The sequence below is a fragment of the Esox lucius genome, chromosome 18, assembly GCF_011004845.1.
Source record: "Esox lucius isolate fEsoLuc1 chromosome 18, fEsoLuc1.pri, whole genome shotgun sequence".
NCBI lineage: Eukaryota > Metazoa > Chordata > Actinopteri > Esociformes > Esocidae > Esox > Esox lucius.
Genome location: NC_047586.1, coordinates 14,372,097 through 14,397,016, shown reverse-complemented (window position 1 = coordinate 14,397,016; position 24,920 = coordinate 14,372,097). Strand labels below are relative to the sequence as shown.

The window sequence follows — 24,920 nt, the reverse complement described above, 5'->3', positions numbered from 1 at the left end:
GTTGCTCTTCTATCAGCTTGAATCAGTCGGCCCATTCTCCTCTGACCTCTAGCATCAACAAGGCATTTTTGCCCACAGGACTGCCGCATACTGGATGTTTTTCCCTTTTCACACCATTCTTTGTAAACCCTAGAAATGGTTGTGCGTGAAAATCCCAGTAACTGAGCAGACTGTGAAATACTCAGAGCGGCCCGTCTGGCACCAACAACCATGCCACGCTCAAAATTGCTTAAATCACCTTTCTTTCCCATTCTGACATTCAGTTTGGAGTTCAGGAGATTGTCTTGACCAGGACCACACCCCTAAATGCATTGAAGCAACTGCCCTGTGATTGGTTGATTAGATAATTGCATTAATGAGAAATTGAACAGGTGTTCCTAATAATCCTTTAGGTGAGTGAATGTGGTAACTTGAAACTACCAAGGATCTTTGTAAATGGTTGAAATGTTGAGCTCTTTCGCTGTGAGTACAAGTCATTGTTTCGCAAAGTAAAAATTAGCTACGGAGGAAGTGGACCAAGGAGGGAAGACAGTGAGGGAGATAGGATGGAAGAGAAAGCGACTTCATTTGGGGATTGAGCCAGGAAACTGTTATAATAAACATAGATATACTGTGACATTATAACGTTTCAGAGTTGTCTAATGGTAAATCATATGGAACATCCTGATTTCATGAGAGCACCAAGAGTAGGCATAAGGTGAATATCAATCGTATTTCACATTGTAAAGTTGTAGAGCTGGCTGAAGGTAAATTAAATTGAAGGATCCTGAACTCATCAGAGAACATTGTAACCCACTCTGTAAGGACGCATATAGAGATTAGATGTATCATTAACAAGAATACTGGCAGAACGTCAGCCCTGTTCTATCTTCCTTTATTGGCTTTCAGTGTCCGGGTACTGAGTATTCTCTCCTTTAGGGAATGGAAATGATGCACAAATGCTTCAGATTTATACATCTAGTAAGATATCGGTCCATCTCAGCCTCAGGGGTAGATGTTACAATTAAATAAATTGAGGACACTACATTTAGTGTAATAGGATGCATTTCATTAAATTAGGTGACATTACATTACCAATGTTTGGTATTTATTCATGATTGTTATTTTAACCCCACACAGGCTATTGTGCACAGCACATATTACCTTAAACAACAAGCTGGTCTTTATGGAGTATTTTTTGCCTTTCCATTGATTTGAGCCAAAGGAGACAGAGTCTGGTGTAGATTACCAACCCAGGTGTTGCCATTCACCAACCCAGGTGACCACACTTGGTGAAAACTGCTTGTTTCACCACTGCCCAAAGTTGCCATACTGAATGTAACATGTTCAAACTAAAGAGAGTGTCCAAGATTTAGGTATACTAGGCTACGTCCGGTCTATGAGACCAAGTTGATCTGGCTCCCTGTTCATCTATGGGATTAGCATGCAAAACAACCTTACAAAATCCCAAAGTAAAGTTTTAATTATACCCCTACATTGATTTAAAAAAAATAAATTCAGTCCACAAATCACTAATTTCCCCTCAATTCCACGACAACTATGGTCAATAAATGCCACCGCTTTCTTTTGACTTCCTCTTGCGTGCGCGTCCGTGTTTGCGACGGGGTTACGTTGCTGATGATATGGTATCTGGTATGGTAAGAAAAGTGCAATATAAATTCAGTTGCCAATATTGCATGCAAAAGTACACGTTTTTTGTTAGTTTTCTGCAGCTGCGTATGTTCCTCCACTACATTATAATATGGCTTTGTAAGTTTCAACTGATATGCTCATACTGAACAAAAATCCTGCAAAACAAACTCAACCTCTGCCGTTAGATATTTTCTCATTAAACAAATCTGCCATAGTCCAGGTTGATGTCTGATATGGATAATTATGACATTAATAAATTAATTCAATGATCAGGCAAGAATGCAGTAAAACTGTCGTATGTGGGCGATGAAAATATGTTCAGGTGAAAACAGCTGAATATGTTACGTATCATTTCTTTAGAACAGAAATGTGGTAACTGTTCCTCCCCCGGTGGTGTCTTGGGACGAGCTCTCTTTTTCATACATACTTTTTTCACGGCGGACAAAGATCTCGCGCACGGCTTTCCATTACGCTGCATTTGTTTGATGTGCGGGTGACGATGGGACGCGCTCTTTCATGCACCAAATGGTCCCTGACTGGATGAAATCTGCTAACTTCTCCAATCGAATGCTTGCAGGTATGATTAACCGTAATTTCAATCAGTTTACGTCACAGTCAATAATATATAGACAGGTCAGTCATTACTCATCGTTGATCGTCAAGTCCAGTTATCCCTTACATTATTTACTTTGCATTGTGTAATTTCCTGAGTGATTCGTTCTTACTTTGTCCACAGTGATTATAGTTTTATCACCATATGCATCATCCGACTACAGCCAATTTCAAATAATTCCACTCATTCATCATTTGATGACATGTTTTAAAACATATGTTTCAGTAACTTTTGTATTTAATGCTGACAGTGATCTTTTATCAAGCTGTTTCTTTCATGCTCACGCTGTGTTCATATACATTATGTAAGGAAGGCTATATGACGTACAAAACGTTAACATAAAATGTGTTCATTTAGCCATCAACATGATTGGCTATATTTGGAGCCACATTTTAGTTATAATATTAGTTTGAATCAGCAAGTTGTTCTTCAAAACTTAACTGTTTTAAACGTTTGAGGACTTCAGCACCATCTATTGGTGAGTCTGTTATTTCTATGACAAGTAGTCGGTAATTGTTGGGAACTGAGTGTCCTCTGCTGGCCTCTTCGTATATTCCAGTCATCTTTTTGTGTTTTTCCTCCTTCCTGTTTTGTCTTCCAGGCCCTGGTGAAGCAGTGTGATGGGCTTCATTCCCCTGTGTCTGCTCCTCTGTGCCCTGTGCATTCCTGTCCACAGTAGGCACAGTGACCGAGATGATGGTAAAGCCTATGGCTGGTCGGTGCAGAGGGTCCCACTGATTCTGGAAAGGCAAACCGTGCACCTGCTGACCCCTGCGTTTGGGGGGAAGGATGAGGGAGCAGGCGGGAACGAGGAAGGCTTGTGTGGGATAGATTGTCGGAAGACCTCCCCGCCTCCCGACCAGGCCGCCCTGGAAAACATTCTGGGCTACGAGACACTGTACGAAAACGGGACACGCACGAGCACCAACATCGCCCTGCAAGACCTGAATGAGACAGTCTCACACACGCCCTCGCACACACGCAGAAAACGGCAGGTGTACGGCGTGGATGGCCGCTTCGTCATCTCTGACAGCCACTTCACCACGCGCTACCCGTTCTCCGCGGCGGTCCGGCTGAACACGGGCTGCTCCGGGGTGCTAGTGTCTGAAAGGCACATCCTGACGGCGGCCCACTGTGTCCACGACGGGAAAGACTACCTGGAGGGGCTCCGTAGGCTCAAAGTGGGGTTCCTCCAGATGAAATCCAAACGAGGTAGGGGGGGTGGCAGGGGCAGGGGGGGAAGGAGAGGAGGAAAAGGGGGGAGGAGAGCAGGGAGGAGAAGAGGAGATGGGGATAATATTGTAGAGGGGGCAGGAGAGGAAGAGGTCGGAGGACAAGAGGAGTGGGGGAATGGTCTGGATGGAGATCCAAGACCGGAGCAGGGACAGAGAGCGGAGGGGCGGAGAGGGGAGCGGGGAAAGGGGGAGATCCAGAATGGGATTGACGAGGAAACTGGGGCAGAAGGAGTTGAAGGAGAAAACACGGAGAAAGCGAGGAGAGGAGGGAGACGTAGGCAGAGAAAGAGAGGCAGTTTAAGCCGCAAACCACGGAGCACTGAAGCCAAAAAACAGCCATCCTTCCGCTGGACGGGGGTCAAACAAACACACATCCCCAAGGGCTGGATATTCACAGGAGACAGGGCTGTAGCCCCTGACTACGACTACGCCCTCCTGGAGCTCAAACGACCAATCAAACAGAAGCACATGGAGCTCGGGGTGGCGCCCACTGCAAAGCCCCTTGCCTTGGGTCTCATCCACTTCTCAGGGTTCGACAATGAGCCGGTGGGAGGGCAGGCGGAGGGGGAGGGAGACAAGGTGGTCTATCGCTTCTGTTCGGTGGCCGAGGAGTCCAGCGACCTGCTGTATCAACACTGCGACGCCCAGCAGGGGGCGTCTGGCGCCGGTGTGTACATTCGCCTCAGACAGGAAGGGGAGGGGCCCAACAAGGGGAAGTGGCAGCGGAAGGTAATCGCCGTGTTTTCAGGACACCGCTGGGTGGAGAGGAAAGAAGGTGAACAAGGGGACTATAATGTGGCAGTGAGGATCACTCCACCTAAGTACGCTCAGATCTGCCACTGGATCCATGGGGATCCCAGCAAGTGTAGGGAGGCCTGAGGCAACGGCGATCCAGTGAATCTAATAGAGATCTGCTGGATCTAATAGGGGCGATCCAGTGAATCTAATAGAGATCTGCTGGATCTAATAGGGATCTACTGGTTCAAATGGAAGTCTACTGGATCTAATGGCAATCTGTCACTTTCACAGCATCCAAAAACCAACTGAGATCAGTTGGAAGAATCTGATGTAACAAGTAGATCTTTATCCAGAATCATTATCCAGAATTTGTTTTGTCTTTTTGGCCTTTAAAAGTTTTGTTTCCACAACATGCCTGTTGTGCTCATAATGTGGTGCTACATGAGTTCTATTTCACCTGATCAATACATTTTAGTGTTCTTCCATCTCTACATGAAGAACAACTTTGCTATCCGGCTAATGATAACTTTAGGTGCAAGTAAGTATTGAAAACGTTTTCAGAATATTATCTTCAGGGTCTACTAAATGTAAATGTGTTTTTTGTCCAGTACGTCCTAAACATACATTGTGTTTTCTAAAACTGTTATCAACCGAGTTGATCAAATGAATGTTGTAATGAATAACATTTCCTTATATTAAAAACTACCATTGATTACCAAAGCATTTGGACTGAGCATGTTCAAGCCTGAATGAGTGTAGCGAACACAAAAGATCAAGCCTCAAGTCTTTTCATCAGTGTATTTGTAGTTTATTGCATCTCAATGGGAGTCACATGCAAGTAGGGGAAGGAGAATGTTGATGCCATTCAAGAACCAAACAACAATGGCTTCAACCAAATATATAGCAAACAATGTTTTCCTCTTTCTTTTCATTTATACATTTTATTTGTATTTTTCTTTCTCAACACTTTGTTTCACAAGATACAGTCACTTTAGGGGGAAACGACAAAAGGAACATCCAGTGTATATCTGAAGGCTATTCAGCCAATTAGTTCCCAACATCTATGGCGCATCTACCATCAGGAGGCCATTCAGTCCAACTGACCACTGCTCCATGATGACCTTCGGTGGACGAGGTTGTGTCCCTCTAACACTTACAAACCTTTGCTTGCTTCATTCATTTCGTGACCACTGATAGGTGTAAGGGCTGCATTGGATTCCGCCAACTACCTTCCATCTATTGATTCAATTCAGACAACTTTCAGTTAAGGAAATAAGACGAGTAGACTAGGATTCTGTTTTTAAAGTGTTTGGATGCAGCCAAGATCATGTTCACTTGACATGCAGAAGGACTCCACACCAACGGGGAGTGCAACAGTAAATACTGGGAGTTTCCGTTCAATACTGCCTCCAAATATAGACAGAAACATATTTACAGGGGAATGCGTCTTCTTCAAATTACAATTCATAGACATAAATAAAATATATGATACAATTTCTGTCAAAATAAAGATTAAAGAAATATATGTATAATCTATCATTTAAAAATGCATAAGTCAATTTGAACACAGTTCATAAATGTTGCATGTAACACATAATCAAAAAACAACTGGAAAAAAAATCACAAATGAACTGAATAGAAGATGGAGGCTGTCCTTTGATTTGTAATCTTGTAAACCCAGATTTGTGGTGACAGTTGCAACATTTAAACATTTCATAATATATCAATATACACCAATAGAACTGTGTTCTAAAAGAGGCTGAATGGATCAATGAAGGAAGAGGTACAACTATTAGAATTGAATGATGTCAGAAACACAGTACGGAATTTGACTGGAGAGTGAATGAAGGTAATAAGCAGGGATTGGCCAGTGAGGTTTACACACACTGAACAAAGTCCACAGTTAACAACACAGTCCTCGTCTGGGAAACGCGCAAGAAAATCAACACAGATCCACCATTCCAAGTCAGTTGATACGCAGGAGTTCCAGAATTAATTCTAAATACACTTGAGATTTTTATGGTATATTTTTTTCACTTAGTTTAAGCAAAGGATAACATTGAAGTACACACACTCACACAAACATCCACGTTTTTTTGTTTTCTGTATCTATGATTCACATCCACAGTTTGTGCTACAACATACAGACAGAGAGGGAGGCCAGGCGGTTACAGGGAAGTCAGAGGGCGAGGATCGTAGTGCTGATTGGCTGATGGGGTTGGGGGCGTGACAGGAGGGAGACGGGGAGTGCACACATCCACAGAGCTCCAGACACAACGGCAACCTCTGAAGAGACAGAGACGGACAGAAAGAAATGGGCCAATTACCATAACATAATCATGAGACTGTCTCTGCCTCTGTGTAGTCTGCTGTCACTGTGAGAGAGCCCTACCTTGGAGGGTTGGTTATTCAGGCGTTTACATGAAGTCCTTGATGTTGAGGTCGTCCAGGGCATTCTTGGGGGGTGGAGGTCTCCTTGGGCTCCCGGCCATCCCCGGAGATCCCATCTGTCACAGGAAACGGTGTCAGGTTGGCGTTGTAGTGGGTATGTGAGCGTGTGTAGGATGCGTGGGTGTTTGTTGTCTTTGTGTCTCACCGGTGCTCCCGGAGCTGCAGTGCCGCCAAAGCCTGGCCTAACCATGGGCATCATGGGAGCTCCAACGCCAGCCGCCCCTCCCTGGGAGGGAGAAGGAAGTCAGACACTAGAGCGGCCATTTTAGTGAGGCGTGAATGGGCCTATTAAAGGGGTCATTGGCCGTCTTAGGTGGTCCTAATGGTCCTGGGTGGAGAGAGGGCGGTCTTACCATGCTGAATCCTTGGTAAGACCCCATAAAAGAAGGGGAACCCATTGGAACGTTCTAGGGGTGTGGAGTGGGGCAGAGGAGGTGGGACGTTACTACACTACACACAACACATAAAGAGACAACTCTGTAACAACACACACACAGACGGAGACATACACAGAGACACTTCAGACAAACACTAATAGAGAAACATATCTGACACAGACATATTAGACACACACACACACTTACATAGAGATACACACACAAAACCCAGAGATATCACAAAAATGTAAACACACACACATACAGACAGAACAGGAAAGCAAAGCACAGCACACCAAAAAAAGCTTGTTTCAAATGTGGTTCATTTAATTTGCTAATTCAAAAGCATTTGAGGAGCTCAAGGTCCATCATGAGAATACAGGCCAGAAGAATCAACAACTAAATGTATTCTTTCCAGTGGTGGGGCTTCGTCTAAATGAACAGCTCAAGCCATGGAATAATACTGGGACTACTGACCCTACAGAGATCCCCTCCTAACTAATAGTTTCATTTGGACTGTGGAAGAAGAGCCCTTACTAATGAAACAGCCCAAGAGGGCTAAAATTAAGAATTATGCAGATGAGTGGGGCGTTTTGGGGTCAGTGAAAGGCTGTGTCGTTTTTCCAAGGTCTAAACCATAAGGGGAGAAGAGAAAGGAAGTCATTTTCAAGGTTCTCCTTCGTTTGGGACAAACCTCAGTCCTCTCAGAGCTCTCCAGGGGGTGTGCCCAGTCCAACAACTTAACTTAAAATGTCCTTTAAAATCAAACACCAAATCCCTGTATTGTGTTCAGGCCCCCCTGGAGACTTAGAGTGTAGGACCCAAGTGACTGGCGCCATGCCCGTGACTGCCATGCGGCTATACTCCATGCTATAGGACACACACAAGATTTACCATGGGTGAGCCCCAACTTGCAGGAGCTACCTGAGGAGTTGACCAGCCTCCGCCTCCCATCGTGTTCTCCCCCCTGTGGAAGAGATGTCAGTCAGTCAACAGGCCACTAGAACAAGAGCAAGAACAGTCCCACAACCTCTTACAGTGTGTAGCTAGTAGGGCACTTGGACAATGCTATGCGCCTGTGATTAAGGACATTCAATTCCATGTCAAAACTGGACAAAGCTGGAACACTTACGGTTTTTGGCTCCCCATTCCCAGATCTGTAAAAGAACAGATGAGAATTTGGACATTTGACATCTTCCGGTCAGAAATAGAGTATACAGTAGATATAAAAAGTCTACACACCCCTGTTAAAATGCCAGGTTTCTGTGACTTTTAATATGACCTATAATGTGAACAATTCAATTGAAAAATAAACTGAAATCTTCAAGGGGGAAAAATAAAAATAAAAACCTTACAATAACCTGGTTGCATAAGTGTGCACACCCTCTTATAACAGGGGATGTGGCTGAGTTCATTAACAAATAACATTCAAACTCATGTTAAATAGAAGTCATTACACACCTGCCATCATTTAAAGTGACTCTGATTAATCTAGTTGAAGTTTCCTTACATTTTCTTAGTTGCATCTCAGATCAAAAGCCATGGTCCATAGAGAGCTTCCAAAGCAACAGAGGGACCTCATTGTTGAAAGATATCAGTGAGAAGAAGGGTACATAAGAATTTCCAAAGCCTTAGATATACCATGGAACACAATGAAGATAGTCATCATCAAGTGGAGAAAATATGGCACAACAGAGACATGACCAAGAATTGGACGTCCCTCCAAAATTGATGAAAAGACGAGAAGAAAATTGGTCAGGGGGGATTCCAAGAGGCCTACAGCAACATTAAAGGAACTGCAGGAATTTCTGGCAAGTACTGGCTGTGTGCTACATGTCACCACAATCTACCATATTCTTTATATGAATGGGCTATGGGGTAGGGTGGCAAGACCGAAGCCTTTTCTTACAAAGAAAAACATCCAAGCCTGGCTGAAGTTTGCAAAAACAAACATCAAGTCCCCCAAAAGCACGTGGGAAAATGTGTTATGATCTGATCAAACTAAGGTTGAACTTTTTGGCCATAATTCCAAAAGGTATGTTTGGTGCAAAAACAACACTGCACATCACCCAAAGAACACCATACCCACAGAGAAGCATGGTGGTGGCAGCATCATGCTTTGGGGCTGTTTTTCTTCAGCTGGAACAGGGGCCCTAGTCAGGGTGGAGGGAATTATGAACAGTTCCAAATACCAGGCAATTTAGGCACAAAACTTTTAGGCACCCGTTAGAAAACTGAAGATGAAGAGGAAGTTCGACCCAAAGCACACATCCAAATCCACAAAAGCATGGCTTCACCAGAAGAAGATTAACGTTTTGGAATGACCCAGCCAGAGCCCAGACGTGAATCCAATTGAACATCTGTGGGGTGATCTGACAAGCTGTGCACAGGAGATGTCCTCGCAATCTGACAGATTTGGAGCGCTTTTGCAAACAAGAGTGTGTCAATATTGCCACGTCAAGATGTGCCATGCTAATAGACTCCTACCCAAAGAGACTGAGTGCTGTAATAAAATCAAAAGGTGCTTCAACAAAGTATTAGTTTAAGGGTGTGCACACTTATGCAACCAGGTTATTCTGAGGTTTTTATTTTTCATTTGTAAATTTTTCAAGTTTGTTTTCAATTGAATTGTTCACATTATAGGTCACATTATAGGTGGAAAAGCTTCTGACATGATTTATCTTTGTCTCATTCTTTTACATCACAAGAACCTGTCATTTTAACAGGGGTGTGTAGAGTTTTTATATCCACTGTATGTATTATCTCATCATTCTGTCAAATGCTACGTGTTGACCTGCAGCGTCTGGCTGTGTAACCACTATGCACTGTAAACTGACGTTCCACTAAGGACACAGAGTTCATTGGTGGTTTTATGGACACGTGTCTATGCAGAGGTCGACAGCAACGCAGCCCTCAGATGGCTCAGGGAGAAGTGGGGATCCCTATAATGTGTCTGTTCAGTGACTCAGAGACTTACTGCTAGCCATGCTAGCCATGGTGGCGTCCAGGTCTCCTCCCATGGGTTTGACTGGAGACATGGTGGCCCCGCCCTGGGGGGTCATGGCGGGCATCAACACATCACCTAACCCATCAAAAGCTTAAGGAGAAACAGAGGAGGCGGAGGGGGAGAGACGGTGAGAAAGAGAGGGACGAGAAGGAGAGTGGGGGAGGGAGAGGGCACCGGGAGAGAGGGAGAGGGGTGAGACAGTAATCCTCTCTGATTGTAACATAGGGGGTTTTCTTTTTGAGTGGGATTACCATGACAACCCATCGAGAGGGTCTCCATGACAACAGTGATCAGAGAACACCATTGGATTGGAATGTTAACAAGAGGCAAGTCCCCGGCCCTGATACTCAGAACGACGGCGAGGGCTCTCACTATGCCTCAACACACACACACACACACACACACAAATATACAATATACAATTAAGTAATAAAATTAAGTAATATTCTTCATGTAATATCCCTATATGTTATCTAGACAAAGGTGGGCAAATGCAGATTGTCTTTTGCATTGAGTGAAGTAAAGCTTAATCTAACCTCTTAGGTTACATTAAGCAGCAACATGTGCCTAAGTAGCATTTACCCTCCACCACACCACTGGTTAATTTATTATTAGCTAGCTGGTTGGGGACAGGCATCGGCTGTATTTTGGTGACAGTAAGGCTGCAGACACTACTCTACAGGGTGAAAAACACTGCAGCTTATAATTGCAAGCTAGTGAGCATTGTGATGTGAACAGCCCACACATGGTACAGTATTTATTAGGCATCTGTCGTAGCAGAAGGGACAGGCCAGCACAGCAGCTATCCGGCTGCAATGCACTGTGGGAACCAGCACATAAACGAGCTAGAACACTCACCCAATCAGAGAGCAGGAAGCAAGAAATGAGCCAGCCCCATTGCCAGATGGAGAGGGAGAGTAGCAAGAGGATAAAGTGTGTGTGTGTGAGAGAGAGAGAGAGAGAGAGAGAGTGAGAGAGGGGGGAGGAAGGAAGCCAGAAAGAGGATATATACAGAGTGAAGGAAAGGGGGAGGAAGAGTGAGGGTAAGAAAAAAGGGACGGAAGGACAGAGCAGTGGAAGGAAAAATAATGGAGCCAGTTAGAGATAACAAAACATTTTGTGAGAGAGAGAGAGATGGAGGAAAGAGAGAGTTAAGCCTTAAGCAGTAGCATTTGCAGGTCCTCAGTTGCGTAACATGCAGGGCAGTGACAGCCATGAACCAGGTGAGCACAGGAAACACTCCCACAGTAACATGGTTAACAGGGTTACCATGTGGCTTACTGAAAAGCAGGAAAAGATAAGCCAACGCACACACCATCAACTGAAAGACAAAGATCACTGAGGAAATAATCTAGAAAAAAAATGTCTTCACAACAGTTGATTCGACAGACACGTGTGTTGTATAGTTATTCAACAATGAAGGGGGGGGGGGGGTGTGGCCAATATACCATGGCTAAAGACTGTTCTTATGCACAACGCGTTGCAGAGTGCCAGATACAGCTGTATATTGCTTCTATAACACAAACCCCTGAGATGCATTGTTACTACTATGAACTGGTTCATGTTTTTACAACAGGAAAATGATCATACCCATGGTATTTGGTCTCATACCGTAACCATTACCCGATAAATAATGTCACCAATATTATGTAAAAAAAAATTACGGTCACATCTTTGAATGGTCCTGTCTACAGAATACTCATGTGATATATTGTGTATTTGGAATTTCAATTATATGTAATTTGATCAGGTACGTATACCATATACGTCAGAAATATCTAGTGTACCCCATTAAAAATGGTGATGCCGTTGCATTTTCGAATGGGAGGTGTCATGTGGTACAGTATACAGTATTAACACCCTTGTTTTGCATGGTGTTGATGGTTGATGCATTGTGTTCAGTCATGCACCGTGCTGAATCACGCATGGCGTTAAGTCATTCCTTTTGTTTAGTCATGCATGGTGTTTAGTCACTCATGGCTTTAGTCACACATGACATGGTGTTGAGTCACGCACGGTGGGAGTCATGCGTTGGTGAATACGTTACCTGCCATCAGCTCAGCGCCAGAGGCAGACGCAGGGGCAGCAGGCTGGGTCTCTCCACCGCTGGAGTCTAATGGGCCAAACCAGGCCAGGCCAGGGTAGGCCAGGGTAGGCCAGGGTAGGCGCAGCGTGAGGGCAAAGAAGGGTTAAGAAGTCAGCCGCCTGCTCCACACTAGGAACATCAAAACACAGCAGCGTTACATTGGAAGACAGGTCAGCAAACTTCACAGCTGAACACACACACACACATACACACACATCCCTTCTGAAAGAAAACCAGCATAGACCATTATACATTTCAAGCATGTCCGGGCTGATCTGTATTGGTCTATGCTGGCCAGGTCCTGTCTGACCGAAATTATCTGCCTGGTTATGCTTGTAACCAAAGTAGCCAAAGTGGTTTGACTCTCTGACATTCCTTGGCTGTGGTTTGGACACAAACCATTAATATCTTGTGGATGCTAGTAGGCTGGTCCATGCTGGTCTAGCAGCTAGCCAAACTGACCTGACAACACATCATTAGTATTTCTAGCAATGTTTGTTTCAGTGTCTAGCAGAGCACATCATTAGTCTCAAACGCACCAACAGGAACTCCACGCTTTCATCCCAATATGAGAAGTCTACCTGGACCTAGCTACACTGTCAACATGCCGGAGGATCTCAAAACGCCACAGTCCAGTCTGAGCGCAACGGCTAAAAACCTGACAACACTGACAACGTCAAGATGTGAAGTGTTCATGAAGTCGACGGCCATGATGAGAATAAACAATAAAATATTAAAATGTATGGATTTTTCTGCTTCGATATAAATGTTTCCCACGGGCCACGTTCGTGAATTTATGTGGCTCAGCAGCGTGAGGGATAGTGAGGCTTGGGGTGTATGGTAACCCACCCCCGAACAGGTCCATGATCACCCCCTTGTCCGTTGGGGGTGCAGAGGAGAGGAGGGGTGCAGGAGATGAGAATACACCAGCTGTATGGGAGGGGTAGAGGAGCTTTAGGTTGGCATACAATCTGTATTATTTCAATGGAACGTCGTACTAGCACTCAAGTAGGCTTACGTATAGAAACAGCTCTTTAAACACATGCTGAGAAAGACGCAGGGGTTTTTGTTTAGAACAGATAGACAAATGCTGAGAAAGACAACAAGGTTTTAGTTTAGGATAAACAAGCGTGCTAAGAAAGACAACACAGATTTTTGTTCACAAAAGATAAACATGCTGAGAAAGACGACAATGATTTAGTTTACAAAAGATAAACATGTTAAGAAAAAGGACACGGTTTTAGATAAAAATTGATAAACATGTTAAGAAAGACAACAAGGTTTTAGTTCACAACAGATAAGTACACAGTACAAAAAACATAAAGTAGAGTGGACCAGGAATCTAGAGCAGCTGAGGCCATGCTGTACAGCCTGTAGCAGAGCCCGAGGAAAACACCACAACCGGGCTTTCTTTTTCACTGATCAAGGACAAAGATACTGAACCCATGAAGAGATGGGAGATGAAGAACGGCAGAGAGGGGGAAAGATGGTAAAGGGAAAAGGTGAGGGGGTGGAGAATAGATGGGAAGAGAGCAGAGTGACTGCACGATTCTGGGTACCTGCTCCAAACATGTCAACACTGGGGGTAGGGTCTGCTTTGGTGGATCGTGGATCTGGCATAGAATCAAACATAGCTACAGAACAAGGAACAAACAAACACACAAACACACATATTTGAGATGAGAACAGCAGACTACAAACACTGATTAATCAGACGAAACATTCTGATTGAAAGTCCATGCGGGAGCAGAGAGGGATTCGCAGGAAAATGCGTCCAAGCTGAAGGCGGGAAGAGGACCAGCTACATGTGCAAGTTATGCGAGATGACTGGAATAATGCAGGACACAGGAGGACACAGATGCAGAGTAGATGGTCGGGACAAAACAGGAGCAAGGAAAAGGTTAAGGAGGACCCCACACGTGTTAACATTTACCACTGAAGAGGTCTATCGACGGGGTAGTGGGAGGGGGGATGGGTGCGGTAATGGTCGATGAGGGGGCAGGAGGAGGCGCCACTGAGTTAAAGCAGTTGTTCTCCACTGGCATCATGGCGAATAGGTCCAGCCCGGAGCCTGCTGCACCTGAGCTGCCACCAGAGGACGCAAAGGGGTCTTTGGGACGAGGGAAAGGGGGAGGGGATGACAAAGGGAGGCGAAGATGTCAGACAGCCACCCACATAACACCGTGAATTAAACAGAGAGGGATTACAGGAGCTATTTACTGTGAAGTTGGGATGAGGGAGAGGGTGTGCATTTAGCCTAGCTTCTGAAACAGAGAAGATACATGCACAGTTAAGAATTCATGGCTCCAAAAACCTTCTCTTGTTGATCTCTTGTGTGATCAAGAGATAATCTGTCGGATGAAAAATTATATAATGTCGGATGAAAAAGGATAGGAAAAGAGCATGGTTTGTGTCGAGAAGGATAACAGGAAGCATCCTAGGCATAATCATTAAACTACAGCGGATTTACAGAACCAAGGAGCTCACACATGCATTTTATGTCGATGTTTACAGATGGAAAAAATGACCCAAGGCCCCAGGGAGCATGTAGCGGTCAGACATCATCCTTGAGGTAACCTCAGCATCAAGATCCATGGTTACAACCTCAGCATCAAAATCCATGGTTACAACCTCAACAACAAAATCCATGGTTACAAACCTCTGCATCAAGATCCATGGTTACAACCTCAGCATCAAAATCCATGGTTACAACCTCAGCATCAAAATCCATGGTTACAACCTCAGCATCAAAACTGATGGGAATAACCTTAGCGTCAAACTATAAAATAGCACCTAAGCACCAAACTCAATGTTAACAACCTCGGCAATAAACTCCATGGTAACAACCTCAGCACCAAATCAATAAATGTTATTTATAAAGCCCTTTTTGTGACAACAGCAATTTCAAACACCACGGCAACAACATCAGCCATGCTGAGAAACAGCCAGCCTCGTTCTATCCAATCACGGCACTGGGCTCAGCTGTTGAAATACACTCTCAAGACGCAGCGAGCGCTGAACCACAGTCAAAGACACCCAGCGACATACATACACGTGGACGTTAACACGGACAGACGGCACACGGACACACACCGCCCTGCAACCCACCGGCTGTAGTATCAGAGGCTGGGGTTGGCGTGGAGACCGGAGCCCCGCCCTCGGCAGCAGCAGATGCATCGGAGGCGGGAACAGGTGTTGAAAAGGCATCTGAAGCCCACCACACACATACAGCCAATGAAGACAGAGGAGAGAAAACAAGCCAGACAATCAGGAGTGTCAGTAAGAAAAAGAAGGTCAGAAAGACACCTCATAGACAGACTAGAATGTAGATTAGAGAAATTAAAGAGGTTATTTATTTAATGTACTGCATATTAAATACATTTGTCCATCAGTTATATATAGAGATATATCAAATGTACTTGGTTAATATACAGTACATACATATTAGAAATTGTTTTATAACTGACAGCTGTTATTTATTGCAGAGAGAGCTCTTTTGATAAAATAAAATGAATACATTCTGCTTAGATTAGTTGCACAACATTTACTTAGTAGCATGAATGATTTACAGATGAATGAGAATAAAGACAGGAGGCACAGAAAGGTCTACAAGAGGCGGGCTTTAGCTACAACTAGACAAGAAAGCAGTGTTTAGGGCTGCTACACGACATCACTCAACAGGCAGGTCACAGAATGTACCCAGAAGCAAAGCAAGATGAATTGTCATTAAAGAGTGTGACTGTTTGATAGGTTTGCTTTTCTCTTGAATTGAGGAAAAGCTGTCAGACTATCAAACAAAAAGAAGCATGTGAAAATGCAGCATGGTCAGGCTGGGTCTACAACATGTGAGCAGGCGTGTCTCAGCTTGGATATCTGTGTTAAATGTGCATGAATGCCTAGCAGTGTGTGTGTGTGGGTGTGTTTCCGAAATGGGTGAGCTTGTTTTGGGGTTTCTGTGTCACTGTGTATGTGTGTGTGTGTGTGTGTTTTTCCCAAATGGGTGTGCTTGTTTTGGGGTATCTGTGTCACTGTGTGTGTGAGTGTGTGTGTGTGTATGTGTGTGTGTTTTTACATGCAGAGACTACACACATACATCGGTGTGTGTGCGTGCTTTAAAAGAAGACTATATCTCCTGTGTGTGCATGTGGAGGGTTGATCGGGGTTGAGCTGTCCAGCAGAGATTCTGTGGTAGAGAATTCTCCAGAAGCCCACTGACCTCCCAGCAGATCCATATTCGTCGAGGCAGGGGAGGTGGCGGCGGCCGCACTAGGGGGAGGAGCCAGAGTGACTCCTGGCTCTGTGGCTGCAGGGGGGGGACGTTACCACCGCAGGAGAGGGGGCGGTTTCTACAGCGAGGGTGGGGTCAGGAAGCATGGACTCGCCCATTTCTGCAGGTACCCATGTGATGTACCAACCAACCCCCAGATAAGGTGTCAAAACAACCCCCAGAATTCAACCCAAAGTAGACCGAAAGAGCCCGATTAAAACCAAACCAAGGTACCAAATCAACCCAATTTCCAAGAAAGAACCGAAAAACATCCAATAGGAACCAAGGTCATCGAAAATATATCCCCAAAATCAACCCCAGAATAAAGCCCCCGTTTGAACCAAAACCAAGACGGGAATTACAGGGAGGGAGAAAGAACAGGAAGAAAAGGAGAGAGAGAGAGAGATAGGCCACTGAACCTAGAGAAACACTAGAAACAGACCTAGAGGAACTGACACTGGCAACACAACTAGAGATGACATTCTGAAAACAGATCTAGAGGACATGACAATGATAACCGATCTGTAGGAAATGACATAGACAACAGATCTAGAGGAAATGATACACCCTCACAACAGATCTAAAGGAAATTATACTCTCCGACAACAGATCTAAAGGAAATTACATTATCTGACAACAGATCTAGAGGGAATTATACAATCTGATTACAGAACTAGATCAGGTGATACTAACACGGGAGAGAGGTTAAAGCCAGAGGCACTATGGGATAGCACTCACCAGATCCCAGGAGGTCTGGGGCAGCATCCCGGAAGAGCACGGCAGAAGGTGATGAGGAAACATTGAATTATGTGACAGTTAATTAGATAACATATAACGTTTTAATTGAAAAAAAGGAAACTACTGTATGTCTCAGTGTTGAACGTGGGCCATTACCTCCCCAGGACGTCGGGGCTGCTGAGGCCCCCGCTGAGGGCCCCGAGGAGGAGAGGGGGTCCAGATCCAACAGAGAACTAGATGGGGGTCGGAGACACGGTGGGACAGGCACATAGGAAGGAGGAGAGCTTGTCTGTCTCGTTCGCAGTTTGAGGAAATTGCGCTACAGATCAGAATCTCAAACAGCAAGAACTGAGGAAATTCCCAAGGAGATAAGATGAATTAAGGGAAGCACTTACTCGGTGGCTTCCTCGGGTGGTGGCGCTAGGGTGGGCACAGCGGCTGCAGATTTGGCGGGGGTGGAGGTAGGGGACACGTTATTGGTAGGGGATCCCTGGAATTCAGATAGGGAGACAACTGTTGTATTGAAGTGTGGACGTAAAAGGAGAAACAATAAGGCAGTAATATAACAGAGACAAGTAGTTTTTTTTTTTTTCTACTCACCTTTGTTGGAGACCTGAAAGAGAGATGGAATGTTTGATATTTTAATTTAAGCAGAGTTAGGTATCACCTCTCAGGGCTGAAATCTTCTACATTAAAAGCAATGTTCAAGCGCATATTCATGACTCAAAAAAGGTTAAATATTTCTGAAACCCCAAAGAAATCATGCTCACCCTTCACTGTGATCCCCATTGATGAACAGAAAGGAACAAAGAGAGAATAGGATTAAAGGGAACGATCACAACAAAACTGAGGAAGACTTTGTGTCAGGCTCACAGCCCTGTCAGGCAAGCATATACGAAATACATTTGGATGGAAGCTGTGGCAGTTCTGTAACCAGATATCTTATTGATCCTTTAGTTTTTAAGCACTACCTGTTGTGTTATGATGGTGCATTGATCTGTTGTACAGGCATTATTTTAATATTTCTGCCCAAAGCTGGCCTTTAACATGACGGGTTAGCTAGTTGACCTATTTAATCTACATAAAATATTTTGGCACCAACTGTCACTGATATTTTGTGCCTAACAACAACGCCCTTTCAAACATTGATATTTTACTGAAAAGGGACAGCCTGCATCAATTGCAATCACTATTTCAGCAGTGATTAATTGCTATTTCCATTACGTGGAAGCACATTTCCTCATCATAAGATAAACATGTTAAATATGCAGCACACATAACAGAATAGTTTTGACAAATGCAGTTCATACTGTATATAATTATGGTTCTTTTGCTTGTGTGTTAATGGATCAAACGGAGGAAAACAACTGTATTAATTCAGGAAGTGGTCAGTGTGTAGGGCTACATCAGGCGAATAGAGCCCATTTAATCCCTTTGTATCTCACCCTCTCATTTCTCCTTTCATATTTTCTCAGTATATTGACACATTCAAGCATTTTAGCTCTTTGTAAAATGGGAGGTTTAGCGACAGGGTCCTCTCTTACCCCTTCTTTCCCTCCAGGCTGTTCATATGTGTCTCCAGAGACTCCAGGATGCTACTGGGAGCCTGAGGAGCACAGAAGACAAACCATTAGAGACACAGAAACAACACCTTTATCTCACTAATGCAGCCATTCGTCTTCATGCAGACACCCCAAATACACAGCACCCAATACCTGCAGAAATCCCTCTAACTCACCCCACTACCCCACCTTTGTATAAACTCAATGGCCTGTAGAATGAAGTGTTATGGAACATTTTACTTAACTCTAGAATATTCTGTGCTCACACAGAAGCAAAGGGAGTATTCAAAAACCACACAGGCAGACACACTACAGTCAGAAGTTTCAGTCCGTAGATTGATCCCATGCCAACACTCCATCCTCCAAACAGGCACTCTGCCAAGCCACCCTGTGTCTCTATGGTTACCGGGTCCTCGATAGGCTTAAAGGGACAGTCGTCATCATCTGAGTCAATTAGGTCCGTGACCACACGAGGGTGCAGACACTGAGATTGAAGGGGGAAGATTTGGATAGATGAAACGTGTGTGTGTTTATGTGTGTCAAGCTGGAGGACAATTTAGTCTTGTAAAAACCAGGCAACCCTAAACCAGAAGCCTGCAAGTTTATCAAGCTAAATAGGAGTGGGAAACTATTCTAAATCAGTGACTCATCACAAATTGTCAAACCTATCAAGTATCTTTCTTTGGCAGATTTTCAATGGTGATAAATAAACTGTTGTAGTAGGTGATAGAGTGAGGAAGTCTGTATATAAAATACTGTATGTCAGTGTGTGTCGATTTTGTGCATAGAGCAGAAATTGAATAACCTTACACTTCTGCAATGTTATGAACTAGCACCTGGAAAACTCCTGAAACCTCTATAATATAGCATCAACTATTTAAAAAAAGTGTATCAAAATGATATGCAACTTCCATCCATCATCCATCATCTTCCGCTTATCCGGGGCCGGGTCGCGGGGGCAGCAGTCTAAGACTTCCCTCTCCCCAGACACTTCCTCCAGCTCTTCCGGGGGGACACCGAGGCGTTCCCAGGCCAGCCGGGAGACATAGTCCCTCCAGCGTGTCCTAGGTCTTCCCCGGGGTCTCCTCCCGGTGGGACGGGACCGGAACACCTTCCCAGGAAGGCGTTCCGGAGGCATCCGAAACAGATGCCCAAGCCACCTCAGCTGACCCCTCTCGATGTGGAGGAGCAGCGGCTCTACTCTGAGCTCCTCCCGGGTGACCGAGCTTCTCACCCTATCTCTAAGGGATCGCCCGGCCACCCTGCGGAGAAAGCTCATTTCGGCCTCCTGTATCCGGGATCTTGTCCTTTCGGTCATGACCCAAAGCTCATGACCATAGGTGAGAGTAGGAACGTAGATTGACTGGTAAATCGAGAGCTTCGCCTTGCGGCTCAGCTCTTTCTTCACCACGACAGACCGATACATCGACTGCATTACTGCAGAAGCTGCACCGATCCGTCTGTCAATCTCCCGTTCCATCCTTCCCTCACTCGTGAACAAGACCCCTAGATACGTAAACTCCTCCACTTGAGGCAGATATGCAACTTATTACTGTAATCCATAGAACACACAATTATAATTAAAAAAAAAGTGTTGATCTAAAATCATGTTGTCTGTTAGTTTAACAATTTAAGCAAATGTTTAGTTTTTATAGGCAAACCGCAATATGAAGGTATTGTTTTTCCAGAAATGTTTTACTAAAATCCAAAAATGTCTATTTTACAGCAGGTAACAAGATGATGTCAAAATAACAATTTCTGTGATGATACACAAAAAAGGAAATCCGCCACTACATTTGTTTTAATTAAATTATTCTTCCTTTCAAATAGTATTCAAATTCTGCTTTTTGTAGAATTTAATTCAAGAGCAAAAGGGAATCAACTAGTGCAGTGTTTCTCAACCCTGCTCCTGGATGCCCCCCTGCCCTGCATGTTTTATATCTCTCCCTACCCTAACATACCTGATGTAGCTCATGAAGAACTTGATAATGAGCTGATCATTTGAATCAGGTGGGACAGAGCAGGGAGAGATCTAAAAGAAACGCCCAGCAGCAGGGTTGAGAAACAATGAACTAGCTGATCCAATAGATAATTCTTGGCCAGCTTTGCAGATAAACATGCACTGATGTACATACACATTTCCAAAAATATTTAGTGGCAGCATTTCTAAAATGTTAAGCTTACTGAAACAAGCAAACCAAGACGTTCATATCTGGAGATGTATTGTTAGTTGGCTATTCTAGCTTAATAACTGGTAAATACCTCAAACTAAAGTCAATACTTGTGTTTCTTCAGATTCTCTGCCTCCAATAATAACAAAACCTGGACATTTTGTATCACTCCTTACTCATTTAAAAATATAATGTCCCAACCTACTATCTGATCACAGTACCTGCAAAGCACCTTATCCATCTGTACATACATTTCACTTCATTTGGTGAAATTGATTAATCTTTTCCCCATTCTCGTGTACATAGTGTTAGATTAATTGATTCATTTATTTATTTATTCATTTATATGGAACTGTATATTGTCTTACATTCTTTAGGAATTTGGTCAGTTTGTAGCATCATTGTAAGTGAGAGCTGGATTTACTCAACTGGTAACATAAAAGTAGCCAGCCTAACTTAATCGCTAGTTTTGTTAGTAACATCATCAGCTATATACTACGTACAAAGACAGCAAGATTGCAGTGCTTATTCATGCATGTAATATAAAATTAGCATTTCTACAGTATAAACTTTTTGAAAGCAAACATGATGAATATATGACTAATTGTCAATGCAGGGCTTAGATGCAGATAACATGAGTTACCTTTTTAATCCTTGCGGTAGTTAAGTCACGTTTCATTTCAGGGATGATAACAGTGTAAGTTAACGATAATAAATCAGGGCATGTTGAGCAATGCAGTCCATTGGAGGATGTATTTCTAGTTTAAGCACAAATTGCCTCATTAGCATTGTCATTTGTCTACTGGTGTTTTGAGATTCACATGGGAAAATGTAGAATGAAATGCAGTCGTCGACTCTTTTGCCATGGTTATAATGGACAAAACACTAAACTATTGTTTTACTTCCAGGCCCATCTGCACTGTGTACGATAACCTTCAAAGCTTAATGATGGTGACTTATCAAACAGAAATGTAAAACACAAAACTTATCCCCCTAATAACTGGCATTATTCCTTGCAGATTGGGATAACTGCTGTAGTTAATTTTCTGTAGTTTAGATTAACTCCAAAAGGTACACAGTCTTGTACAATCTTTGAAATTAACGATTCAACATATTTGTGTACTTACGCAACATTAATCTGAATGTTTTGCACTACAAAATCATGGGTATATCACTTTCTTTCACCCGTTTTTGGGAAAGAATAGGGCATGCTTGTTGATTCCCTATTCGCATCTCAATTCGGAATACACCCAAACCCTGGTGTCTGTCACAACATCCTTCCAAAGTGAAAGGGAATAAAATCTATGACTTACATAGTTGATGTCTGGAATGTCATTTTTGTCAACTCCAACTGTCTGTGGAACAAAACATACACAAGAAACAGCTTGTCAAACAATATCAGTGCCTCATAACATTCTGTTCACAGACCAAAAGTGTATTTGAGGAAGCTCTCTGTTATTTCCATTTAGACACAAATTAATAAGAAAGCACCCTAGAGGATCCCTTGTAGTTCTGTTGGAAGAACGTGGCACTCTTAGCGCTAGGGTTGTGGGTTTGATTTCCATGGGGGTCATTAGAAAAAAGTAGGCAAAAAGCATCCACTCACTATTTTAAGTTGTTCTGGGTAACAGCAACTGTTAAATGACTTCAAATTAAAATGTCAAATGTCGAATAATCTCTGAGTAGTTTTCTTTTACCTCTGCAAGCTTCATGAACTCTCCAATCTTGGTGACCCTGGTCAGGAACCTCTTGTAGATCTCCAAGGCCTCCTTGCAGTCACTCTTCTTCATCTTAAAGTATTTCTCTACACATATTAAACAGTTGTTATGAAAATAGCAGCCACGAATCCACTGTCTGCGTCTCTAAAGCACTCTGTTAGCAGGCAATGGTCAACATTTGTGTACCGTTATATAGGAACTAGGGTGCCATTTGGGACATCTCTGACTAACCTAATAGATTAATGATCCCATCGTTGTAGGAAGCAAAAAGCTTGACCAGATCCTTGAAGAGCAGTAGGAATGCTGCATTTATGATAGGGTTATTCAACTCCTTGGGATGGACCTGAGAGAGTGCATAACATTTTAATATATTTTCATTAAATCAGGCATTAAGTTCAACATAATTAATTAAATTAGTTCATGACTAAGTTACTAAATGAATTCATTAAACACCAGAAATATGTGTACAAACACATACACAGAAAGATCATGTTCAACAGAACGAACAGCATCACTGCTAGAGATAGACAGACAGACAGGCAGACAGGCAGACAGGCAGACAGGCAGACCGACAGACAGACAGGCAGACAGACTGATGATAGGTTGTAACCAAGCGATGCAGAGCACGTGCAACTCACATCAAACTCCAGCAGTGTGTCAATCTGGGCCTGGAGGACAGGCATGCCTTTCAACAGCTTGTCTGGAGCCATTGTCCTCATCACTCCCTCAGCACTTTTCAGGAAACACACAGGGGAGAGCATAATGAGGACCTCCTAGATGAGGTACATGACAATACGAGGGCCTCAAGGACCAGGTCAATTCCAGTATGAGTTGTGCCTCATGGATGAGGCAAATGACAGCAGGAGGGCCACAGGGATGAGGTGAATTAACAGTTTTGTATCTCAGGGACAAGGTGAATGACAGAAAAAGCCTTGGCGATACAGAGAGGTGACTGACCCTTTCTTGACTTTGGTGAAGTCGAAGGCCATCTGGCGGTACGCAAAAGCCCTCTCATTGAGGTAGCGGCCATAACGTCTGATGAACGTAGACATGTCATAGCCTGGGGAAAGAGAATTACATCAAACTCACACAAAATATAAACCTCCAGGTAAGCCCAAAGGATCCTCTGTTTTCTAAGTTGTATAACTGATGGTAGCAGAGTTGTGTAGGGGATTGAAGGAGAGGCGTGCAGTAGGTATCTTTCCTGTTTACTTTAGGATATGACACAGTACAATGAAAAATTTAGATTTGAAATGACAGCTAAGGCAATGGAGACAAGCACAGGACATAGCAATCCTAGGCAGGAAGAGGTTCTATGCGGGTTTTGGTGTAGGGTGTTTACGTGTGTGTGCATGTTTGTGTGTTGGTGTGTGTGAGTGCATTGCAATGCTTGCTCCTGTTTGTTATGTAATTATCAGGCCAGTGATTTCTTGTTTTTCCAGATGGCCCCCCTCTCCCCTTCTATTCATCTACTCTACTGTATATCTACTGTATTTCCTGAATGTCCTGTATCTACTGAATCTACTGTATTTCCTGTACCTCCTTATCTCCTTATCTCCAATATCTACTGTATGTACAGTATATCCTTACCTGCTGTATTTACTGTATCTCCTGTATCTACAGTATCCCCATATCTACTACATCTACTGTATCTCCTGTATCTACAGTATTCCCATATCTACTACATCTCCTGAATCTACCATTTCTCCTGTATCTACAGTATCCCCATATCTACTACATCTCCTGTATCTACAGTATCCCCATATCTACTACATCTCCTGTATCTCCTGTATCTCCTGTATCTACAGTATCCCCATATCTACTATATCTACATCTACAGTATCCCCATATCTACTACATCTACATCTACAGTATCCCCATATCTACTACATCTACATCTACAGTATCCCCATATCTACTACATCTACATCTACAGTATCCCCATATCTACTACATCTACTGTATCCCCATATCTACTACATCTACTGTATCTCCTGTATTTACTGTATCAGAGCTCTAAACTGAGAGGTAATACACGTGCTTCACTCACCAAACACACACAAAAAGTGGATGTGCACATACCGTGGGAGCCTGTTTTGTCGATAAAGTTGCTGAGGTTGAACAGAGCAGTCCTGGAGGCGAGGTACTGGATGAACCTCTGAGGAAACAAAACGACAATAAGGCACAGATAATCTATGACCTCTTCTTATGTTAAGGAGAGGATGGCTACAAACTGAGCATCAGTCGCCCATGTCAGTCCAACATGTACTGTATACAGTATGTTACAGTGTGTGAACACAAGTGGACTGTGTATCAATACAGCAT

The 24,920-nt window shown here is 43.6% G+C and overlaps 2 protein-coding genes across 15 annotated transcripts in view; one reads left to right on the top strand and one right to left on the bottom strand.

Annotated features, from left to right (window-relative positions):
* Positions 1–1,615: 1,615 nt before the first annotated feature.
* Positions 1,616–4,934, top strand: LOC105017637 (serine protease 23). Of its 3 annotated transcripts, none has more exons than XM_020056119.2 (3): positions 1,616–1,749; positions 2,080–2,209; positions 2,847–4,934. In XM_020056119.2, exon 3 carries the CDS (start codon positions 2,866–2,868, stop codon positions 4,357–4,359), a length of 1,494 nt encoding a protein of 497 aa, XP_019911678.2. In that variant the 5' UTR covers positions 1,616–1,749; positions 2,080–2,209; positions 2,847–2,865; the 3' UTR covers positions 4,360–4,934. The 3 variants fall into 3 exon arrangements, with proteins under 3 accessions (XP_019911678.2, XP_010880680.2, XP_012993999.2); XM_010882378.3 differs by having other exon boundaries at positions 1,993–2,209; XM_013138545.3 differs by having other exon boundaries at positions 1,616–2,209.
* Positions 4,935–5,009: 75 nt separating this feature from the next.
* LOC105017636 (clathrin coat assembly protein AP180) overlaps positions 5,010–24,920 on the bottom strand; it is a 29,918-nt gene continuing 10,007 nt past the window's right edge. For 2 of the 12 annotated variants that reach the window (XM_010882372.4, XM_034287873.1), the window contains exons 4-27: positions 24,678–24,753; positions 23,553–23,655; positions 23,234–23,327; positions 22,827–22,938; positions 22,575–22,681; positions 22,191–22,232; positions 18,689–18,750; positions 17,915–17,920; positions 17,745–17,757; positions 17,540–17,634; positions 17,301–17,377; positions 17,145–17,159; positions 15,248–15,346; positions 14,073–14,249; positions 13,699–13,773; positions 12,989–13,069; positions 12,101–12,166; positions 10,024–10,143; positions 8,179–8,203; positions 7,941–8,013; positions 7,023–7,076; positions 6,815–6,895; positions 6,611–6,725; positions 5,010–6,504 (exon numbers count right to left, since the gene is read on the bottom strand). In XM_010882372.4, coding sequence (XP_010880674.1) covers positions 6,636–6,725; positions 6,815–6,895; positions 7,023–7,076; positions 7,941–8,013; positions 8,179–8,203; positions 10,024–10,143; positions 12,101–12,166; positions 12,989–13,069; positions 13,699–13,773; positions 14,073–14,249; positions 15,248–15,346; positions 17,145–17,159; positions 17,301–17,377; positions 17,540–17,634; positions 17,745–17,757; positions 17,915–17,920; positions 18,689–18,750; positions 22,191–22,232; positions 22,575–22,681; positions 22,827–22,938; positions 23,234–23,327; positions 23,553–23,655; positions 24,678–24,753 — 1,743 coding nt within the window. In that variant the 3' untranslated portion in view covers positions 5,010–6,504; positions 6,611–6,635. The other 10 variants (XM_034287874.1, XM_034287877.1, XM_034287876.1 and 7 more) reach the window with 10 other exon arrangements.